The sequence below is a fragment of the Parasteatoda tepidariorum genome, chromosome 4, assembly GCF_982258835.1.
Source record: "Parasteatoda tepidariorum strain Cologne lab strain chromosome 4, Ptep-v5.0, whole genome shotgun sequence".
Classification (NCBI taxonomy): domain Eukaryota; kingdom Metazoa; phylum Arthropoda; class Arachnida; order Araneae; family Theridiidae; genus Parasteatoda; species Parasteatoda tepidariorum.
This window is the reverse complement of record NC_141758.1, coordinates 13452925-13474198: the sequence shown is the minus strand read 5'-3', so window position 1 is coordinate 13474198 and position 21274 is coordinate 13452925. Positions and strand designations below refer to the sequence as shown.

The window sequence follows — 21274 nt, the reverse complement described above, 5'->3', positions numbered from 1 at the left end:
GGACATAGATGCGCGCATACAGAAATTGAAGACTAGTAATAGATGTTTTTTGTGCACTAACCGAGGACATACCAAAAAAAAATTGCCCCCGAAGAGAAAAATTTCGCTGTGCCAAATGCAAGAGAAAACACCATACATCAATATGCAAACCTCTGACCAATGAGCAGCCTGTGGCTACATCTACAAACAAAATTGATGTATCGCCTTCCAATTTAGTTCATTTGCAAACTGCACGAGTTTTCATAACTGGGCCCACTGGCATTACAAAACTGACACGTTGTCTTTTGGATGGTTGAAGTCAATCTAGTTTCGTTTCTTCTAATCTTGTGGATACTTTAAAACTTCCAGTGATTTCAACCAGACATTTGGACATTCAAGCCTTCGAATCCCCAGATAATGTTGGCTACATGCGAAGACAAGTCAAATTTCAGTTATCAAGTATCTGGGACAAATCTAAAGTTGATGTTACTGCATTTGAAAGCTCCAACAAATATGCATCACACCTACCTTCATCAACGGGTGCTTCACTTTTTGCTAAAAACAAGCGAATGAAACTTGCTAATCCAGATGATTCATTGTCGAACTTACCAATTGAGATTTTTATCGGTGCAGATTACTACTGGATTGTTATGAATTCTGAAGCTCCAGTCAGGTTGTCGGATTCTCTGGCATTGGTCCCATCAAGTTTTGGTTGGGTACTTAGTGGAACTCGATCACACGCAACAGTTTCCTTCATTTCAACGGTTCATAATGTTGATGTGGATACTTCAACTCAGTAATTAGACAATGTGGTACGAAATTTCTGGAACTTAGAGAGCATTGGTATACAACCAACACAACAAAAAATAAGTCCTCACAACTCTGAACTCTTAACGAACTTTCATCAATCTTTTGAAATCATCGATGGTAGAAGAGTTGTAAAATTGCCTTGGAAACCAGAAGTTCAACTTTCGTCGAACAATTATGAAGTCGCAATTCAACGATTTAAATCTTTAACAAGGAAAATGCATGCAAATTCAGAATTCAAAGAAAAATATATTGAGCACATGCAAGATTACATTGATAAAAAACACGTTGAAGTTGTCTCAGAAACACAAAATGAGGAACGTTTATATTACTTGCCTCATCACTCTGTAAAGAAAATCACAAATGGAGAAACTAAGTGGCGTACAGTTTTTGATGCATCTTCACATTCTCCAGGTCACCGATCTTTGAACGACGTTCTTGAAGTAGGACCAAATCTTCTTCCCGATATCTTAGCCACATTGTTGAGATTTCGACTTTCTAAAATAGCAATCACTAGTGATGGGCGACAAGCATTTCTGCAGCTGATTCTAGCAGAAGAAGACAGAGATGCAACACGATTTATTTGGTATAATACTATATATACTCCTGATGGGAAACTCTGCACTGAAGATAAAATTGTAACCTATCGATTCACACGTCTTCCATTTGGACTCGTCTCTAGTCCATTTTTATTAGCAGCTTCTCTTCGTGAGTTGGCTACAAAACACAAACAAGCATATCCTACAGCAACTAGACACATTGAGAATAACACCTATATGGATGATTTTGTTACGGGAACGTCTACGGATACTGAAGCTCTGATTCTTTATCAAGAACTGCAACAACTTACATCACTTATTAGCCTACCACTAGACAAATGGACTACAAATTCTAAGATTTTGAAAGATATGTGGAAACAAGAAAACGTCTCGTTTAAGGATATTACGCAAGTCTTGGGTGTTAAATGGGATACTAACAGTGATGTTTTTCAAATTGATGTGCAGACAAAAATTGTTCAAGCATGTAAAGAACCAGTAACAAAACGCTTACTACTGAAGTTGATGTCAAAGTTTTACGATCCTCTAGGCTTGTTTGCTCCAGTTACAGTAGTTGTAAAGATATTGTTTCAAGATACATGGCTTAGTGGTATTCAATGGGATGAACTATTACCTCCATCTGTAGCACAGCAGTGGCACAAGTGGATAAATGAATTACACTATCTGAATGAAATATGCATCCCAAAATGGATTGGCTTTTCCGAAAATTCCGACGTTACCATACATGTGTTTTGCGACGCTTCGGAACGTGCATATGGTGCTTGCTTGTACGCGCGTCACGCAGATGATATTTCTACAGAGATCCATCTCATCTCATTTGCAGTCGAAATAAACTAGCCCCAATCAAAAGGGTCACCCTTCCGAGACTTGAATTGTTAGCTGCACTACTAGGAGCTCGCCTACTCCGATACTTTTGCAGGGAAACGAACATGAATTCCCACACTGCCATACTATGGAGCGATTCTACTGTAGCTTTTAAGTTGGATAAAGGGAAATCCTAACCAGTGGAAAACATTTGTCTGCAACAGAACAACAGAAATTCTTCAAAACACTACTTCAACACAATGGCGCCACTGTCCCGGTACAGATAACCCTGAGGATCATCTTACTCGTGGTACCTTTCCATCACAGTTATCGATTTTAGAATCTTGGTGGCATGGTCCGAAATGGCTAAAACATGATCCAGAAACTTGGCCTATCAAAGTTTTATCTACAAGTACACAACCTTTAGTTGAAGCTGAATCACGAAAAACCAAATTTCAGTCCTCCTACGTTGCAACTACAGAACCCACCATAGACATATCTCGTTATAGTTCTTATACGAAACTTCTTCGTGTGACTGCTTGGATACTACGTTTTGTATACAACTGTAAGACACAGCAACGCATAACTCATGAACTGAATTGTAATGAAATAGAGAAAGCTAAAAACTATTGGATACAAACTGTACAGAATCAATGTTTGTCAGCTGAAATAAATGCCTTAAAAGCGGAACGTCCCCTGCCGAAAAAAATCCAAAATTTCCTGTTTCAATCCCTTTCTCGAAGATAATTATTTACGCCTTGGGGGAAGGCTGCAATTTTCAAACATTTCTTCTGACACTCGACACCCTTTATTGCTTGATGGTAAACACTATTTTGTCCACCTTTTGATCCAGCATACCCACATACGACTTCACCATTTAGGTGTGCGTATAATCCTGTCCGAGTTACGGTCAACCTTCTGGATTTTAAGAGGACGTCAAGCTATAAAGCAAGTTATTCACAACTGCCTACCTTGCAAGCTGTCCAAGGCGAAATACGGAAAACAAATCGAAGCTCCTTTACCTCCTGAAAGAGTTGTACCTTCTGCTCCATTTACTACCACAGGAATTGATTTTGCTGGACCCGTGAATATTCGATGTTTGAAATCAAGAGACACAGCCTACATAACACTATTTACTTGTGCAACAACAAGTGCATTACACATCGAACTTGTGTCGGATCTTACCACAGAGAAATTTCTTTTGGCACTACAACGTTTTGTTGGCCGCAGAGGACTCCCACACACAATCTATACCGACAATGCTACCACTTTTCATGCAGCAAATAAGGACTTGATTCTGCTATGGCAAGTTCTGTCATCAGCTAAAACTCAGCAATATTATGCCCAAAATGGCATAACTTGGAAATTTATCTCCCCACGAGCGGCTTGGTGGGGAGGCTGCTGGGAACGCTTAATAGGAGTTGTCAAGCGATGTCTACGGAAGGTACTCGGACGAGCACTTCTTGACGAGGAAGGTCTGTCCACGGCCCTCATTGGAATAGAAGCCGCTCTGAACAGCTGACCTTTGGTATACGAAGATGGAAAAGATGACAGTTCCACAGCCTTAACACCAAGCCATTTCTTGACAGGACGAAAACTAACAGCCATTCCATCCAGCCCAAATAACAACACAAAGATAAGAAAAATCTACAAGCAGCAGCAGGACTTACTCGACTGCTTTTGGAAAAAATGGTCTAAGGAATATTTGCTTCAATTGCGGTCATTTCATCAAGTTCGTAATCAGGACAATATCATTAACATCCGAATTGGCGATATTGTACTGCTACAAGAGGATGTCCGACCACGTCACATGTGGAAGAAAGCTAGAGTGGCGAACTTGCATGAAGGACGAGATGGAAAAGTAAGATCCTGTGAGCTGAGAGTTAATGGTCACAATATAACCCGTCCGGTAGCTCTGGTCATCCCCCTTGAGGTCGACCAGGGAGGGGAGGATGTTGAGGTTTGAGTTCGAGATTAGTTAGATAGTTTGAGTTTCCTGTGCTGGCAACATCTTATTGTTTTTATATTCTTTTTTATGTAAATAAAAGTTAAGTTTTCAGTTTGTTCTACGTGACATTTCAGTCTGATTTGCTCTCAACAAAATCCAACATACCGGTAAATGTATACCAGACAGTGACACTGAACCTTTAAAAACACCAGTGTAGTGTATACCGTCAAATGTATAGCGGGCAGTGGCATTTAACTAGTCCCAGTATATATTTCGGACGTTTACCAAAGCGACTTCGTGATTGACATTATTCACCGGTGTAAGCCAACAACCACCAATTTCGGACATTCACAGTAACATATACACATATACGAAAAAATGTCAATTGCTGGTAATTTTCGAGTTTATCGTACATGAAAAAATACATGCGAAAATATAATCTGGAAGGGGAAATATCAGACAAAACTTTCCAGTTGACCTAATTCATGCATATTTAAGGATAAATATCAATCGTTTGTCATTGTAGAGCATCTTCACTGAAATTATATTTTATCTAATGTTACTTATTACAATTTAAATAGTAATTGGCTTCTTTTTTTTTTGTATTTTCAGCAAACACTCCGAAATTGGGGTCTTGTATATCTTAGTTTAGCGGGTATCCATTTCTTTACTGGACTTTTCTATAACATTTTTGCATCAGCTGAACTCCAACCATGGAATGATGAAAGCGAGGAGGAAAATTCTGAAAAGAAAGATTCCACTTTATCCGATAGTCAACAAACAAAATTCTAGAATGAACATCTCTAAAGAACGAGCTCTGTGTCTCACACATCTTTAAAGAACGAGCTCTGTGTCTGCTTTAGTCGACATTTGTATCTTTGTATATAAGAAACATTCAAAACATGTATTCATCCATGCATTATCATTAAATTTCTCGTATCATTAATGTTTTATAATTTTTTTATCGAGCCGTAGCAACATGAAATAATTATGGGTTTACAATTATATGTTATGGTATTGTCTGAAATATTTATAGGTTTACCGTCTTTACACGCTTTGGACCGGTGAAAGGAAAAAGAAACGCTGATGCAAGCCCGTACTGTCTAAATGTATAGATACTACAGAGTATATACTGGTACTAATAGGAGCATACCGAATTAAGATCAGGTTTTAGTGACATTATGCCGCTAGAGTCAGAAAGGCTCGTTCTGTAAATGCAATATGATTTCTGCGATGTCGATGTGTGGGTCGATGTGTCATCATTGATGTCACATTTTGAGACTTCACTCAGACGTTAACATGAGATCACAATAAGATATTTAACTGTCGCAATGACGTCACCTTGAGATGAAGATGTGACATATTCATGCCTCAACATAGTTATACGGAGACATTGTTGAGTCGAAAATGACGCATTTTTGTCACACTGTGGCCCTGTTGACGTGTGATTATGTCACATCTTTGTCACACTCTGACCATGTTAAAACGTAAATGTGCCACAGTTTCTACACATTAAGATTGTGTTGAAACATGAATATCTTTATTTCTTCGCTACACAGTGACACCATTGCCACTGCGACACATAAATGTTTCAATGTAGTTTCCTTTTAACAAAATGTGACGTCAAAGATGGACATAGTGAACTTTTATAGACCCACCCGTTGACGTCACAGATATCACACTTGACTTCACAATATTGAGCCAGTCTTCCTAATGTGATTTTATTCAGTCATCCAAATGTAATTTCATTCAGCCATTTAAATGTGATTCAGCCTCAGTTTAGTTCATTTATTCATATATTTCTTATTAAAATAAAACTTAGCTTATAATATATAGCACAAAGAAATTTAACTAGTTTTTATTTTTTTTTTAAACTTAACAAAAATACCCAGACTTTAAATATTTAAATATTTTATCAGAAAAAAACTTAGAATGATTTCGTATTGTTCATTCTCTCTAACTTATGAGTTTCAGTTGGTGGGTTGTTATCTGTTATAATATATTCCAGTTTTTAAAATTATTTGGAATACTACAATTTGAAAACTTAGTTAATTTTATTTAAATTAAAACATTTAGTGCGTAATTTTAATTACGGAATGTACAAGTTTTAACAGAAAAAAACAAATACATTTCCTGAAAAATATTTCCCTATCTCATCTAGCATCAAATCGTTTCGTATTTAATTGAATCAGAACAAATATTCATCTTAAAAGGTAACTCTTTCCTTTGCAATTCGCAAAAAAACCGGACCACATTGCATAAATTTTTACCTTATGATCGGATCTTCACGTTTTAAAACTCAATAGTAATAGTTCGAAAAGAAATCTCAAATATGCCAATTAATTTGTTTAAATGATATTTCATTTTAAGAATTCACACTCAAAAACATACTTTCACGGAATAAACAAAAAGCAATAAAAAACTATGTTTCAGGAACAATGCAACCCATTTCACTCAAATTTCGTATTCCGCAATGTGAATACTCTTAAAAGAATGTACAAAATTCTTATAGAATTCAGATTTTTATAACACAACTCATAAATGTACGACTATTATTAAATGAAATAATAAAGAAAATAATATATATTTACTAAAATGTATCTTTTTGCATGAAGCCATCTTCGTATACAGAAATTTTAAAATTTTGTTAAAAAACTTTTCATTTTGCTTAAAACAATTTCGGAGATATAGCAACCGGACCATTTCCAATGATTTGGGTCCAAAAATCTGTCGCCAAGAAAGTTATATTTGTTCAAAAGAAGTTCATATTACGCCTGATTTCGTAACGGATAATATCGCCTACACTCATTAAATAGCATATTTGAGGTCACCCCTCGAACCATTACTATCGAGTCCTAGAACGTTAAAATCCAATCATTAGATCAGAATTTCTTCAGGATAGACCTTTTCTTTTCTTTTTTTTGCGCAATATACAATTTAAACAATCTGAAATAAAAATGTATACTATAAAGACTTTAGACAGCATTTCTATGAAATTTTATTTGAAATTTATATTTGCAATTAAAAAATATTTGCAATTATGTTTTTTTAGACTACACTAATGATTTCTAACTTCAATTATACACTAGAAATGGATACGATCGAATAATAACAATTATTTTATTTATAAAAAAACGAAAGAATCATTAAAGATGTAACTTGTGTGAAAGTGATAATACATTATAAATAATTCATTTAATTGATTTAGCTTTCATTAAAAAAACATAAATAGTTTATTGCAGTTTTTTTTTAATTTAAAGAACGAAAAGAAAAGAATTTAAAAATATTTTTTTTAAGTTGCGAATAATTTAGGGAAGGGGGTGCCCACTATTTCCCTAAACCCCTGTTATTGGTTGAAAGATTTCAAAAGGATTGATACATTTAATTGTTGATATTTTGATGGGTTTAATTTAAAGGGCAGATAATTTTAAGAATGGCAAAAATATAATGCTAGTGAAATTATCATAAATATGTTTAAAACTGAAAAGTCCAGTAAAAAAATTTTTTTGTTTAGAAAGTTAACATTGTTAAACTAAATTCGAGGAACTGTTGATTATCAGTTATTTTAAACTAACGCTAATTGCAGTAATCGAATTAAGAACAGAAATAATTTCTAGCACTATTTCTTTAAAATGTGTGTTATTTTATGTGATACACCTTCATGCTGAAAATATAGTGTTTTCTAGCAAGCGAAAGCCTCAAAATTATATTTAATAATCAACAAGAAATTATGACCAATGATGGAAAACTTCTAATTATTTAAATTAAAATTTTTGATAGTAGATAATTCTACTCACTTGAGAAATTGAACGTGAGTGCTTCTGTTCGATATGTCGCAAATGTCCTCTAATTAACATATGAATACAGGAAATGAATACAAAACTTTGACTGTGAAATAAAATTTTGGTTTGCATCAGTTCACGAAGAACTCTTCCTTCTGTTATAATGCTAATAAATGGGCCGAAGCAGAGATAGCCAAGTTGGTAGGGCATTGGACTCGTGTTCGAGAGAACGAGAGTTTGAAACCAGCTGCCGAAGATTGCTCGAGGGTGACTGTTGTAAATTTGCTTAGTCCACAAAGTCCTCCAAATTCCCATAACAAATCAATACCTCTGCCGGTACTGATCCAAGAGTTCCCTTGTCTTCTGGATTGGGTTCAAAGTTACAAGACTACGAAGTGAACATTAGTAATTAGTAATTGGGTTGGCTTTTCAACGATGGTTATGCTCCGAAATCCTTATGAAGTTTTAATATATATTTATAAAAAAAAAATTCGGATTTAGTTGGCTGCCTTTGACAAATATGTATAAACTTATTTGTTGAAGGCTTATGTAATAAGTACCAAATATACTTATGTAGGTATAAAATATTATATTGATATTTTTTGATATTTAATACCTACATTATATTAAATATAATACATATTAAATTGTAAATCAATATAATATTTTATAATACCAGTATTATAAAATATTATATTGATATTTAATACCTATACTTTGGAATTAAGTGTTTTACTGCCTCTCTAAAGGATATGTACCTGAGAAAATCACTTAATAGTGATTAATTTTAAATACATTTTATCCTTAATCCAATGATATGAAATACAAAAAAAGAGCTTTTCTTACTTCGATTACGTAAAGCCACCGAAGATTAGTGCATATAACATTAAATTTAAAAAAATTATATCTTTTATAAAATATATATATAAAAATTCTTATTCAAGCTATATTAATTAAAAAACTTAGAGGAAGAACCAGGTAAGTGACATTTTCAGAACGGAAAAAGATCACATGCATCCAAATAATTTTATTACCAATTGATTAGAAGGTGGGAATAATAGTTCTTTACTTTATTTTATTGACCACTACCTTATCTATCTATATAAAAAGGAATGTCTGTGGGTGGGTGTCCTTTATAGACTCCTAAACCATCCAACCGAAATCTATGAAACTTAGAATACAGACAGTTTAAAGCACGAGGAAGGTCATTGTCGGTATTAGAACATTCTTCAACGAATCATTCGAACCGGATGAGTAAAAAAAATTTCAGATTGGTTAAACTGGTTCATTGTCTTAAATTTAAGTATAGACAATTCATTTTTTCACATATTTTAAGAATAAGATCAGTGATCATTTCTAGCTTATTGCTCTACATGAAAAAAAAAAATAGTTTGTTGCAAACATTTAAATAATAAATTATTTTATATTCATTATGTCAGATAAATTCATTGAACAACATAGAGCCCCTGAATTAGAATCCTCGTATAGTAGCCTTAGAACAACATTATGTGGTAACACTCGAGTGCTACGTCACCGAATTTATACTTTTAAAGTTGTCTGAAACTGCGCACTTTTTTCTTATTTATTTTCTTTTCAAATGTTTTTCTAAAAAACTATTTATTTAAAATCAACGGTAATTCAATAGAAAAAAAAATATTTATGTATTTAAAAGCAAAATTAATGGGAATGTTGTTTTCATTTTTTTAGGTGAAACTTAAAAAATCGCCACATTATTATCGAAGCCCATGATGCTTAATTAATTTAGGTAATATATGCATATTGAAATAAAAGAAATAAGCTGTGTACTATAAAGCAGAAGTAATGTGATTAATTTATTTATTTGTCTGAACCGTAAGATATCGTCATAATATCAATGTCGACTATGATGTTTAATTAATATTTTTAACACATTAATTGACATAAAAAACTTATCAAAAATATACCAAAAATATTGGAGCAAAGATACTTATTCATTTTGAATCGACATATTATTACTGACACTATTGCTTTATTAATATTGATAGATATGTATTATTTTAATTAGACCAAGTATATATTTCGGACATTTATGAAAGCGATTAAGTGAATGTCAACATTCACCGGTGGAAATCAACAACCACCCATGCAACTAATATCTGAAAATAAAAGAAATGAATCTCTATAAGGTCACGAAAGGTCACCATAATTACATTCACATATCTCATCCGAACGCTTCTCAATATAAAATTGAAAAACACTTCGCTTCCATGAACGCGTTTGTGTAGAAGAAAAACTGTCTTCGTAAATGAATGCTCTATTGTCTAACGCTCCCAGTGTCAGAAAGAAAAAAGATTTTAAATGTAAATATACCGCTTTGTTCAATTTGTTGAACTACATGAAAATAAATCTATTTAATATTATATATTTAAAAAAAGAATCTGGATATATTTTTCCTTCAGTTTTTAAAGCAAATGTATATGCTTACATTTTCCTTACGATTATTTTAACTGACCTTTTTAAAAATTTCAATTTTTACACAACTTTTATAGCCTTAGATAGTCTAGATAAGATTTATTTTATTCAAAATATTATCTTCAGAGGCCAAAAAATAACACTGTTTTTGAGTTAACAGTTCCATAATTTGAACATAATTGTAATTGTTTCATAAATTTTTAATTTCGAATAAAACGATTTATTCCATCTTGCTCACATTTTGGCTAATATTTCACAGCAAACATTTTTATCAGGAATTTTCATCAAAATATGAAGAAATTTGGTTTCATGTATATATTGTGTTCAGATAGTTTTAGGTTTCTTAAATAATCTGTAGTTTAAAATAAGTAAGATAAGTTTTGTAAAATTTTAAATTTAATTTTGCAACTAATAAAAATGTAACAGGAAAGAAAATCAACTAAAAGAAACATCCAATTGATATTTCATAGAAAAAAGCAAACGATTTTGAAACAAAAGCTCAAATGTCAGCTTTCACCTTTATTGCAATCGTCAGCATATTTTATTCATAATTTTATTCATTTGCTGATGGTAGGTGTAGATAAATGATAATAGAGTTGATGCTATCACTTAAAATTGAACCAATAGTCGTTCGTAAAAGATATGTTACAAGAAGAAAATTCTTTGATTTCTGTAGAATGCATTTAAAACGATGTTGCATGTTTTTGCTATACAGAAGCTTTATTCCAAGAATTCTGCGTTTATTAGATATAATGAGTTGATTGTGAAAGATATTTAATTATTTAGCTGTACTATACTTATATAAAATTAGACGTACAACCAATCATGTTATGCCACAGCTTTAAAACTTATTACCGTCCCTGGGATTGATAAATAAACGGGAAAGAAATATAATATAATCCCGTATGTTACACAGATTCGAATATTTTAAAGAATTTATTATATTCAATAGGGGGGGGGAACGTTGTACTGCGTTTCTTTTTTTGTTCGAAAAATTTTGTTTATTCCAAGCATGTGTTTTAGAAAAGTTTTCTACTTTTGTGGTGGTTATTTTGAAAACTGAAAGTGATTACTCATCTTCAAAGTTTTGTTTTGTGAGGAAAATTAAAGTTTGTTGATGGAAGAAAGATACATAAAAGCATATAAAAGAGGTGAGTCCCAATTATTTTATATACCTATAGGCCAGTTCTTAAATTTGAGAATAAATTTGTATTTGTTATTTCAGCTTAATTAGAATAAGTTAGTGTATTATGATTGACGATTAAAGTATATTGATATGTTTTCAGTTCAATTTTGTTGTTTACTTCCAGTTTAATTCGTCTATTTAATTTCATTGTTTAACGGTTCTTTCGTTTTAAAATGCATATTGGTTGCTTATATTCGGTTTCTCAGTCAATGTAATTTCATTGTATCCATTTTTTTAGTTTCCTCTTGTTTTTATAATAATGCACCCCAATCAACAATTTATTAAACGGGATTTTTTATGGTTTTCATTTTGTAATGCAGAATGATTGATTTAGTAAAGTAAATACTTTACCTGCATATTTTTTCAGCACTTTTGGCTTCAATTTTTACTAAATTCATAAATTTCTTAAGAGTCAACAAATTAAATATTTTAAGCTTTCTTTTAAATCAAAATCTTGATTTTTTAATGCTTGATGTGGACTGTGTCATAGGATAGTTGGATTGCAAGTAATCACAATTACTTGTAATTACGATTACATGTAATCATGATTACACGCAATCATATAGTTTGATTACTTTAATCATAATTACCTGTAATCGTTTTTGTTATGATTACTTGGAAATACGATTTTAGTTGTAATCGAAATTTTGGTGAATTGTAATCAGTATTACAAGTAATTGTTTACTGTAATAAATTATTGTAATCATGATTACAGTTGTAATCAAAATTATGAAAAGTCTTAATCACGATCACCAGTAATTGCTTACAGTGACTGATTGTTGTAATCACTATTACAGCTCTAATCAAAATTATATTATCCTGTAATCACGATTACAAGTACTTAAAGAATGTTATCGGAAAATGTAATCGATTACATTTTTGCCCAATTCTGGTACATAGATATATATAAATGTTCTGCTTTATTTAAATAAATAGGACTTAATCGCCGCTTTCATAACTCTGATAATATCGTTACCAGAATGTAACAAAAATTAATGCAATAATTATTAAATAAAATTTAAATAATATTAATTAATTAAATAACAAAATTATGACAGTTAAGAATACTCATTTGTGAAGTCACGGGTAGTTTCTGGACTACCATGTGCATACCTGCCAACTTTTACGCATTTGGTGTAAAATTTTATTTCTTCATTTAAAGTGGTAGTAATAATTTATGCTTTCTATATATTTTGGGCATTAATAAACTAAATTTATAATTTCTTTGATCACCACTATTTTTAAAACAATTAAGTATATATATAATATGGAACACTGCTGTGGTAGTCAGCAGAGGCCTTCACAAAATGCAACTTCTGTTTCTGCCTAAAATTGTAATTTATATTCCATATTACTACCACTGGGAAAAATCATCCTCGAAAGGAATAAAAGTTGGTAGGTATAAAAAAGTTAATATATTTATCTTTAATAACGTCATATTTTGAAGCTACCAAAATATCAACATGAGACATTTAACGAAACTGTGGCATATTCACGTCTTTTTTTTAATGGCGGGCACTTGGAACTATTGTCCCATTGGCCACAGAAAGTGCCAGAACTGCTAACTCTCTTTTCGTTACCTAGTGGGCACCTGTGGCGAAGCCACGGCGGTGGAGCAGTGTCGCCCACGTCACACTACCACAACCCATTTATAGAGCGGTTTACATTCACACACAAAGGAGAAAGGACATGCACGCCTTGTCCGAGATTCGAGCCCAGAACCTTTCTGATGCAAGGAGAGTTCCCTGCCCCCTTTACAGGCCGGTCGGCTGAGAAAAATTTACACATAACGAATTCATATTATCAAGATAAAACTGTATAGGTTCCTATAATCATGTTCATCTGTAAATAAAAATGAATAAATATATAAAACAGAGACAAATTTAGCACTATGAATTTCCCGGCAATGGAATTCGTTTTCCTTGGCAATGTTATGTGTTTAAGTCGAATTTTGTAACAACGTACGCATATTGCTTTCTAAAAATAGGTAAGGAATTCGAGGAAGCAAACAAATTGTCTACAAAAATGAGAGAATTGATGTACTTAAAGAGAAGTATGCATTTTTAATTGAATTATTATTGTGGAATGTATTCATACAATGATCTCGACTGGAAGGAATTACATATTACCACAGAAATGCGTGTTAGTCAAAATAAATTCAAGTATTATCGTTCATAAATTCATCTTTATTTTTATATTTTTTTTTTTTTTACTTTGCATACGATGCCGATGACATTTATTTTCCATTGGGAATCAGTTAAAAAAATCGAAATGGTTTTTGCTCGATTGTTTTTAAATTCTTTTCTTTCATTTTCTTAATACAACATCAGAATCACAAAAAAAGAAAGTTTTTGTTTTTATTTATAACTAAAGGGGATTCTAATTTGTAAAGTGAAGGCTAGAGTACATTTTTGTTTTTACTTTCTCCTGCAAGAGATTTTTGTGCGGATCTTATATATTTTCAAGTAGCAGATTTTAAATCTGTTTCCCTTTGCATGCTACGGTTTTTTTTAATATAATTTTATAATATATTTCTTATCAAGAATTTATAAAATTTCACTCAAGTGAATACTCAATGTCACCTTTACGTATAAAGTCATAAGAGATGGACACAGTTCACGTATTTCAATTTATGATGTTGATGCATTAAGGTTATATGCTTTTTTCATGGGGGCAAACACCACAGTGCCACAGATACCCGTCCATAGAGTGAGCTACATTCACATGTCACACACAACAAAGGACAACACACAGAGTGGAACATTCATGCCCTAAGCGGGATTCGAACCGCTTCCCAACCAGCCTCTTCACGGTTTTTTTGTAGATAGTCCAATCAGACCGTTGTGAAGGTAAACCAAATAGTGAAAGAACCATTTAATATGAAATCTATTAAAAATAAGAAAGTGGTAGAAAATATATGTCTAAATATTTTTTTAATTTATGAATATAATTAGTTTGTTTTATTAACTTGTCAACCTCTACAGATTCAATTCTCAAATATCTATATATATATTTCTCTATATATATATTCTATCTATATATATATTTCTCTATATATATATTCTATCTATATATATATTTCTCTATATATATATTCTATCTATATATATATTCTAAAAAAAGCCTCATTACAACTCCCCGAATGGCAACGTTGGAAAATCGACCAATGATTGCTGCTAAAAATGTCACATGGCAAATGTCACATGAGGTGGCTCAAAATATAGCGCTTTTAAAAACGGAAACAATAACCAGAGTGAGCATTATCAGGTTGTTCAATTCAGATTCATGCCCTAAAACATGATAATATTTAATTTAAACTCAATTAGGAATTAATTAGGCTGGCCTTCTCCATGACTATAAATAAGTCACAAGGTCAGACTTTTGAGAAAATAAGCTTAGTATTGACTAAACAAGTTTTTAGTCATGGACAACTTTATGTTGGCCTGTCAAGAGTTAAGTCATTTGACAGTCTTTCAGTAATTGCTTCTAGATGCCAAATCTATAATTGTGTTTTCAAAGAAATTCTAAATGCTTAGTGTTAATTTCTTAGGGCTTTGCAGAAAAAAATGTTTTTTGGAAAAAATTTAATTGAAACTTCTATTGGCAGTAGGCAACGGGAACTGTTAAAATCAAAACTCCCCGATTAGAAATGCAGCATTGCGACCTCCACGTGGTATTTCTCGGGTAATGCTAACAGCCATGCATTTTAATTTATTGTATGTAAAACATCCTTATTTTGTTCTAAAATGTTATGTACTTTATCACAAATGTTAATTAATATAGAAATTGATTTCAATAATGCTGATCACCAAAAAATATTTCATTTGGCGATAAAACAAATTTTTGTGTTCCTGAAAATGAAAGACTTTTAGAGGGTTATTATCTCACAAGGAAAAGTTAGGCTTTAAAGTTTATATTTTTAAATAATAAAACTTTTTTCTAAAACTTTCAGAATTTCTAGCATTAACTAATTTATTATACACATTTAGTTGAATTTAGGTGAGTAACTGCAATATTTGATAATTTATTTTGCTAATATGTTTTTCATTTAGCTAATGTTTTGATTTTTTTCACTGTGTACAATCTAAATAGCTAATATACTTTTTCAAAAGCCAATAAGAACATTGATAGTATTCTTCTACATAAGTACAATACTATGTCTTTGATGATAAAATACTATGTCTTTGATGATAATATACTATGTCTTTGTGCTAGAACATTGTGTTCATTGGCGAGCGAGCGCAGCGAGCCATGGTTCACGGCTTTAACCACATAGGATTGCGTAGCAATTCTCGGGGGTTGGCGAGCGTTAGTCAGCAGGGGGCGGAGCTTCCTAGTATATGATAAATTTCTCTCAAGTACTTTTAAAATAGAATTTGGGTTCATGCGCACAAGTGGATCGCCTTTTAAATAATCTGCGCAGACTACTTATAAGAAACCGTGTGGAGGTTTTCTGATGTAGGAGGTGATGGATGGCACGCTAACTACTTGGCCACCTAGCTGGCAAACATGATAACAACAATAAGTAGTATCTTTCGGATAGAAGAATTCGACTATTATTGATGGATACATTTTTTAGTGTTTAATTTGTGAAAATTCATTCAAGTGTTAGTGCTATAACTTCGGAGATAAATGTAACAGTTAATGATTTTTCCGTACAATGATTTTTTCGTACAATTAGAACATACATTACGAGAGAAGTAGATTTTTCAATTTATTTCATCACGTTTTTTTGTATGCTTATTCAGTATTTTTAAGTTTTAGAGAAAAGTTAGTTCAGGTTTATCGAAAGCAAACCATAAAGTTTCAAATGTCGGAAATGTTTTCTTAAAAATGTAAACTAATTATATCAAGATTACTACAAAATTTTTTAATTCTGAATTATCCTGCCATAAATCATTTTGACTTTAATTTTTCAACATAAGCTATTCCAGCATTTGATATTTCATGATCAACTCTCAGTTCACTTGATCTAACTTTTTATATATTTTAAATTTTCAACTTGAAGGTATTGCAGAATTTACCTCGAATCATTTTTCTCGCGTTATAGCTTCCTGCAAAAAAAAACTTTTTCAAGGAGTTTTTAAATTGCAAAGACATACAAGATTATGCTCAACACTGTAAAATTACAATTAAAAAAATCAAAATTTAAAAAATAAGCAGCAATTGCAGCTACTAAATTAGCGATGCAACATACAAATATTTGGTATTTAGCCTATACTGCTGACCGCAGAATATTCATTTCGGACGAACAATCAATCGATTTATAATCAATTCGGATTTACAATCAATCGACATACTTTGTCTAAAGACGAGTACCACGGAGGAAATGCCATGTAACAAAGTCAATTTATGGTTGAATTTCTACATTCTGTGATTCCAGTATCTCTACTGTTATATTCTTATAAAATAAAGCAAACTAAGACATACCTAGAACCACTATTACAAAGATGCCATCTTGCTCCTGACAGCGAATAAATATTTTCCAGTGGTAGATTATTAATTGTGATTCTTGGTTTAAGAAAATCAATTTATTAGGTCTTTAGCCACCACAATTTCTAAATATTTCGAAAGCGTATATAATTCGCCACTGTCATCTTATTAAAGTCAAGCTAAACCTTCTAAAAAGTAAGCAAAATTAGTCAAATATTTGCAAGTATTAGTTTTTTTTTACTTGTATAGCCGTCGTTGAACAGCCGACCTATTTTTTTTTTACAACTACTAATGTTCAACCCCGTTGCCTTGTAATTTTGAACCAATCCAGAATACAAGGAAACTCCTGGATCAGTACCCCCAGAGGTATGGTTTGTTATGGGAACATGAACGACTTAGTTCCTCGACAGATTTAACGTGCATCAGTCACCATTTTCTACACGGGGAGTTTTCGGGTGGCGCGGGATCGAACCCATGGCCTCTTGGACATGGACCCAGTGCGCTACCAGCCAGGCTATCCCGTCTCGCAAATATTAGTTTGTAATTATTTACCGTTCTTAAAGTGATTTCGGCATGTTCAGAGCAGTTAGCATCTCTGTTATTATGTGCAGGAGTGCAAGCTGCGCCAAAAAATAAAAAAAGTGAATATTTTGTTTGTGAAAACTAAAATTTTAAATAAACAGTTTAATTTAAAAAATACAGACGTCAAGATATAGAGCTAGAAATAAAAACCTATCTAATATAAATAAGCTTTGGTCGTTAAGAATGTGTTATTTAACTCGAAAAGAAATAAAATTGAGTAGTTTTAGTACCACTCTATACGTTTAAAAGTGCAGCTTGCACCATTGCATTATGTGTTAAAATCAAATTTTAAAACAGTCCAATGCACAATTATTTTCCAAAAATAGAAAAAAAAAATCGAAGAATCAATAAAATAAAAAATAAATGTATGTAACACAAACATGCATAGAAAGGCACTTAAAATCGAAGAATGTTTTTTTATTGAATTATTGAGTATATCTCAAGACGATCTCAAGTGGATTGATAAACAAACGGGAAGATAAACTGGAATAAAATGAACTTGAAGAAAAAGAATTATATATTACTCTCAACTATTTTCTTTAATATGTACATCCTTATTTACACTTGTTTTTTACTTACCATAGGATTCTGATGACATTTGTTGTCCTCAAGGAATCAGTTTAAAAAAGTGATTTTGTTCTAATATCGATAATTTTTCTATAGAGGATTTTTCTTTCATTTGCTTGAGACAACATAAGAATCAGAAAAAAGTAAGTTTTTTTTATTTCATGTTGTTTTATTTCTTTGAGTTTTAGGTCGAATGTTTTAAGTTCTTAGTTTTTTATTTTTATATTTTTTATTGCTTTACGTAGCGCACCGATAATTAATTAAAGTAGAGATTTTCAATTTTTCTCGACAATGAAACCCTAAGTAATCCAACTTCTTTTGACAAAACCCCCAGCTTAATAAATAAAGTGTACTAGACCTGCAAATAGGATAACCAAAATAAATATAATAAATGAGTGAAATGCTACGAATTATTTTAAAAAATATTAAAAATGAGGAATGAAATATTTGCATCTTTGTTTCAATAATTGTCTTAAAATTAGATTTTATTGACAATGGATTGAAGTGCGACACTGCGTCAGTTCACAAAATGGAACTCTACTAGTTTCATATGAGGTTCCACAAAAGACACTGACTGAAGACTGAGACACAAAAGAACTGAGTTCCACAAAAGAAACTGACATAAATGTCGGGAAAAAAAGAAAAAGAAAAGAAGCTTTAATTTTTCCACACTCATTTTGGATGACGCCAGTTTTGCGGTGGTAAAAGGGACACACTTTCCAAAAACTTCGAGTATTTAGCATGCCATCACCTCTACCATTACCTCCTACATCAGAAAACCTCCATATGGTTTTTATAAGTCGTCTGTGCAGATTATTTAAAGTGTGAACCAGTTGTGCGCATGAACCCAATTTCTATTTTAATACTAATTGAGGGAAATTATATCATAGATATTTGAGAATTGAATCTGCGGTAGTTGACAAGTAAATAAGACAAACCATTCACATTCATTAATTACTAAAATTTTTAGATATATATTTGCTACCTGTTTCTTAATTTCACTAGATTTTTCTATTGAATCGCACTTGTGTAAACTACTTTACTCTCATATTAGTCTAATCGGACTACCTGTGAGAAACTGTGTAGAGGCTATCAGTTATAGAAGGCGTTGATAAAGCATGGTTTTCCAAATTATCCCAACTTTTTTGCCATGTAAAATCTTCCAAGACGTGTTCTGCTAAAAGAAAGATAAGTTAAATTAAGTGAGAATAGAAATGTTCACATTATTTTGTTCTGAACCTGTATATTGTTGAACTATGTTCGACGGCAAACTCTGCTCCAGAACTTTTTTCTCTCGCACTTAATCCAAATACAAGTCCCCCGCAAATACATCACATATACGTATAAACAGTGTCGCATATACGTATGAACTTAGCTCCAATTCTCGCTTTCCCGCACTTAACTCAAATAGAAGTTCCTTTCGAAAACATCACACGTAAACGCCAGTCGCTAACTTGCATAAGTCGCGTATACCACAGTTTGCCTACCTCCGATTAAAAACATTCTAAGCAAACGATCATGCAGCTTCAATATTGAATTGATAATTTTGTCAGCGAAGCATACGAAATATTTTGTTAGCACAGGTGGGTAGAGAGAAATGGAAAGTTAACATTCAACGAGACTTGAGGCAGGTGTGTTAAAGTGAAAGAATTCCTGATTAGAAATTGAGAAAGTAGATGGCACGGACACAGATTTTATTATTATTTAAATTCAAAATTTTTTCTTGCTTATAAAAATCGTGATAAATATTATATTTTTCACTTGTTTTAACCTAATGTAATACAAAATAAGGAAAAAAAATGTTTTTTTTTAAATTCTGCGACAAAAAGTTAAGATTTATATTTATTATATTTTTTTAAAAATATTTTTAAGCTTTGTCATAGAAGTCATTCAAAAGGAGTTTCTAAAATTTATATAAAAAAAAATTGAAAGATAACTGCGTCTTTTCTAAAGTTTTTATGCGGAAAATTAAAAAAATTTTGAGGAAACGTTACATCGTTTTTAAAGTTTTATTAAAGTATTCAATTACTTGGTGACGAGTTAGACAAATTTTAATTGCAATATAAATAAAGTTGAGAATTTTTACTTTATTCTAAAAAAAATGTAAAAGTTCTTATTTTATTCTAAGAAGTTAAGAATTAAAGTTTTAACTTTAAGCTTTGTGCTAAAAATTTTTCGACAGGAATTTTTAAAATTCGTAACAATTTTTGAAAGAAAACTGTGTTTTTTATGAAGTTTTTATGCAGAAAATGTTTAAAGTTAAAGATTTTTGAGAAAAAGCAACCTGGTTTTTAAAGTTATTATTTAGTTGTTGACGTGTTAGATAAATTACAATATACAATGTAAAATTTAATTACAATATAAATAAAATTGAGAATTTTTAGAGAATTTTTATTTTATTCTAAAAAGAATTTAAGAGTTCTTATTATACTCTAAAAAGTTAAGAATTTTTAGAGTTTTTATTTTTTTAAAGCTTCGTGCTAAAAGATTTTCGATAGAAATTTCTAAAATTCCCAATTTTTGAAAGAAAAATGCGTCTTTTGTAAAGTTTTAATGCGGAAAATATTTAAAATTGCTTTAAGATTTTTGAGGAAATGCGACATCGTTTTTAATGTTTTATTAAAGTAATTAATCACTTGACACATTAGACAAATTTTAATTGCAATATAAATTATTTAATCTCAATAAAACCTTTAGCATAAAAATGTCGTGATTTGCTTGTACTTCTAATTTTTTATTATATACTAGCCGCCTAAGGCGGCCTGCTGTCCGCCACGCTAAAGGTTTTCACAAATAAAGTTTTTTGAAACATAGCAGGAAATCTGAACATTAGTGGACAATTAAAGTGTTCCTATCCTGCAATTTTGTCTTCATATCCAGTTCAGCTACAGATGTGTTATATACGGTCATGTTCCATCCTTCTTTGACATTCCACAGACGTTTCTTCTTTGAGAATCTCTTAATATCTTTTTCTTTGACAAAATACAAAGTTTTTTGGAAGGTGGTTCTGTCATGTCAGTAATCGGGTTTTTAAGAAGTCAACGAATACTTTAGAACAATTACTATGAAAGCAAATCATGAAACTTCAATATTAAAATCTAAGTGCTTACCTGCAAACTGAAACTTTCTGAAAATAACTAATTACATTTAATAAAAACTGTTAAAATAAAGAATTGAA

The 21274-nt window shown here is 31.6% G+C and overlaps 1 protein-coding gene across 2 annotated transcripts in view; it reads left to right on the top strand.

The window, feature by feature from the left end:
- LOC107455756 (putative inorganic phosphate cotransporter) overlaps window positions 1-5041 on the top strand; it is a 33777-nt gene extending 28736 nt beyond the window's left edge. For both annotated transcript variants that reach the window (XM_087160695.1, XM_043052555.3), the window contains exon 11: window positions 4708-5041. In XM_087160695.1, the coding sequence (XP_087016821.1) occupies window positions 4708-4887 (180 nt within the window). In that variant the 3' untranslated portion in view covers window positions 4888-5041. The remainder of the gene's footprint in view (window positions 1-4707) is intronic.
- The last annotated feature ends 16233 nt before the right edge of the window (window positions 5042-21274 follow it).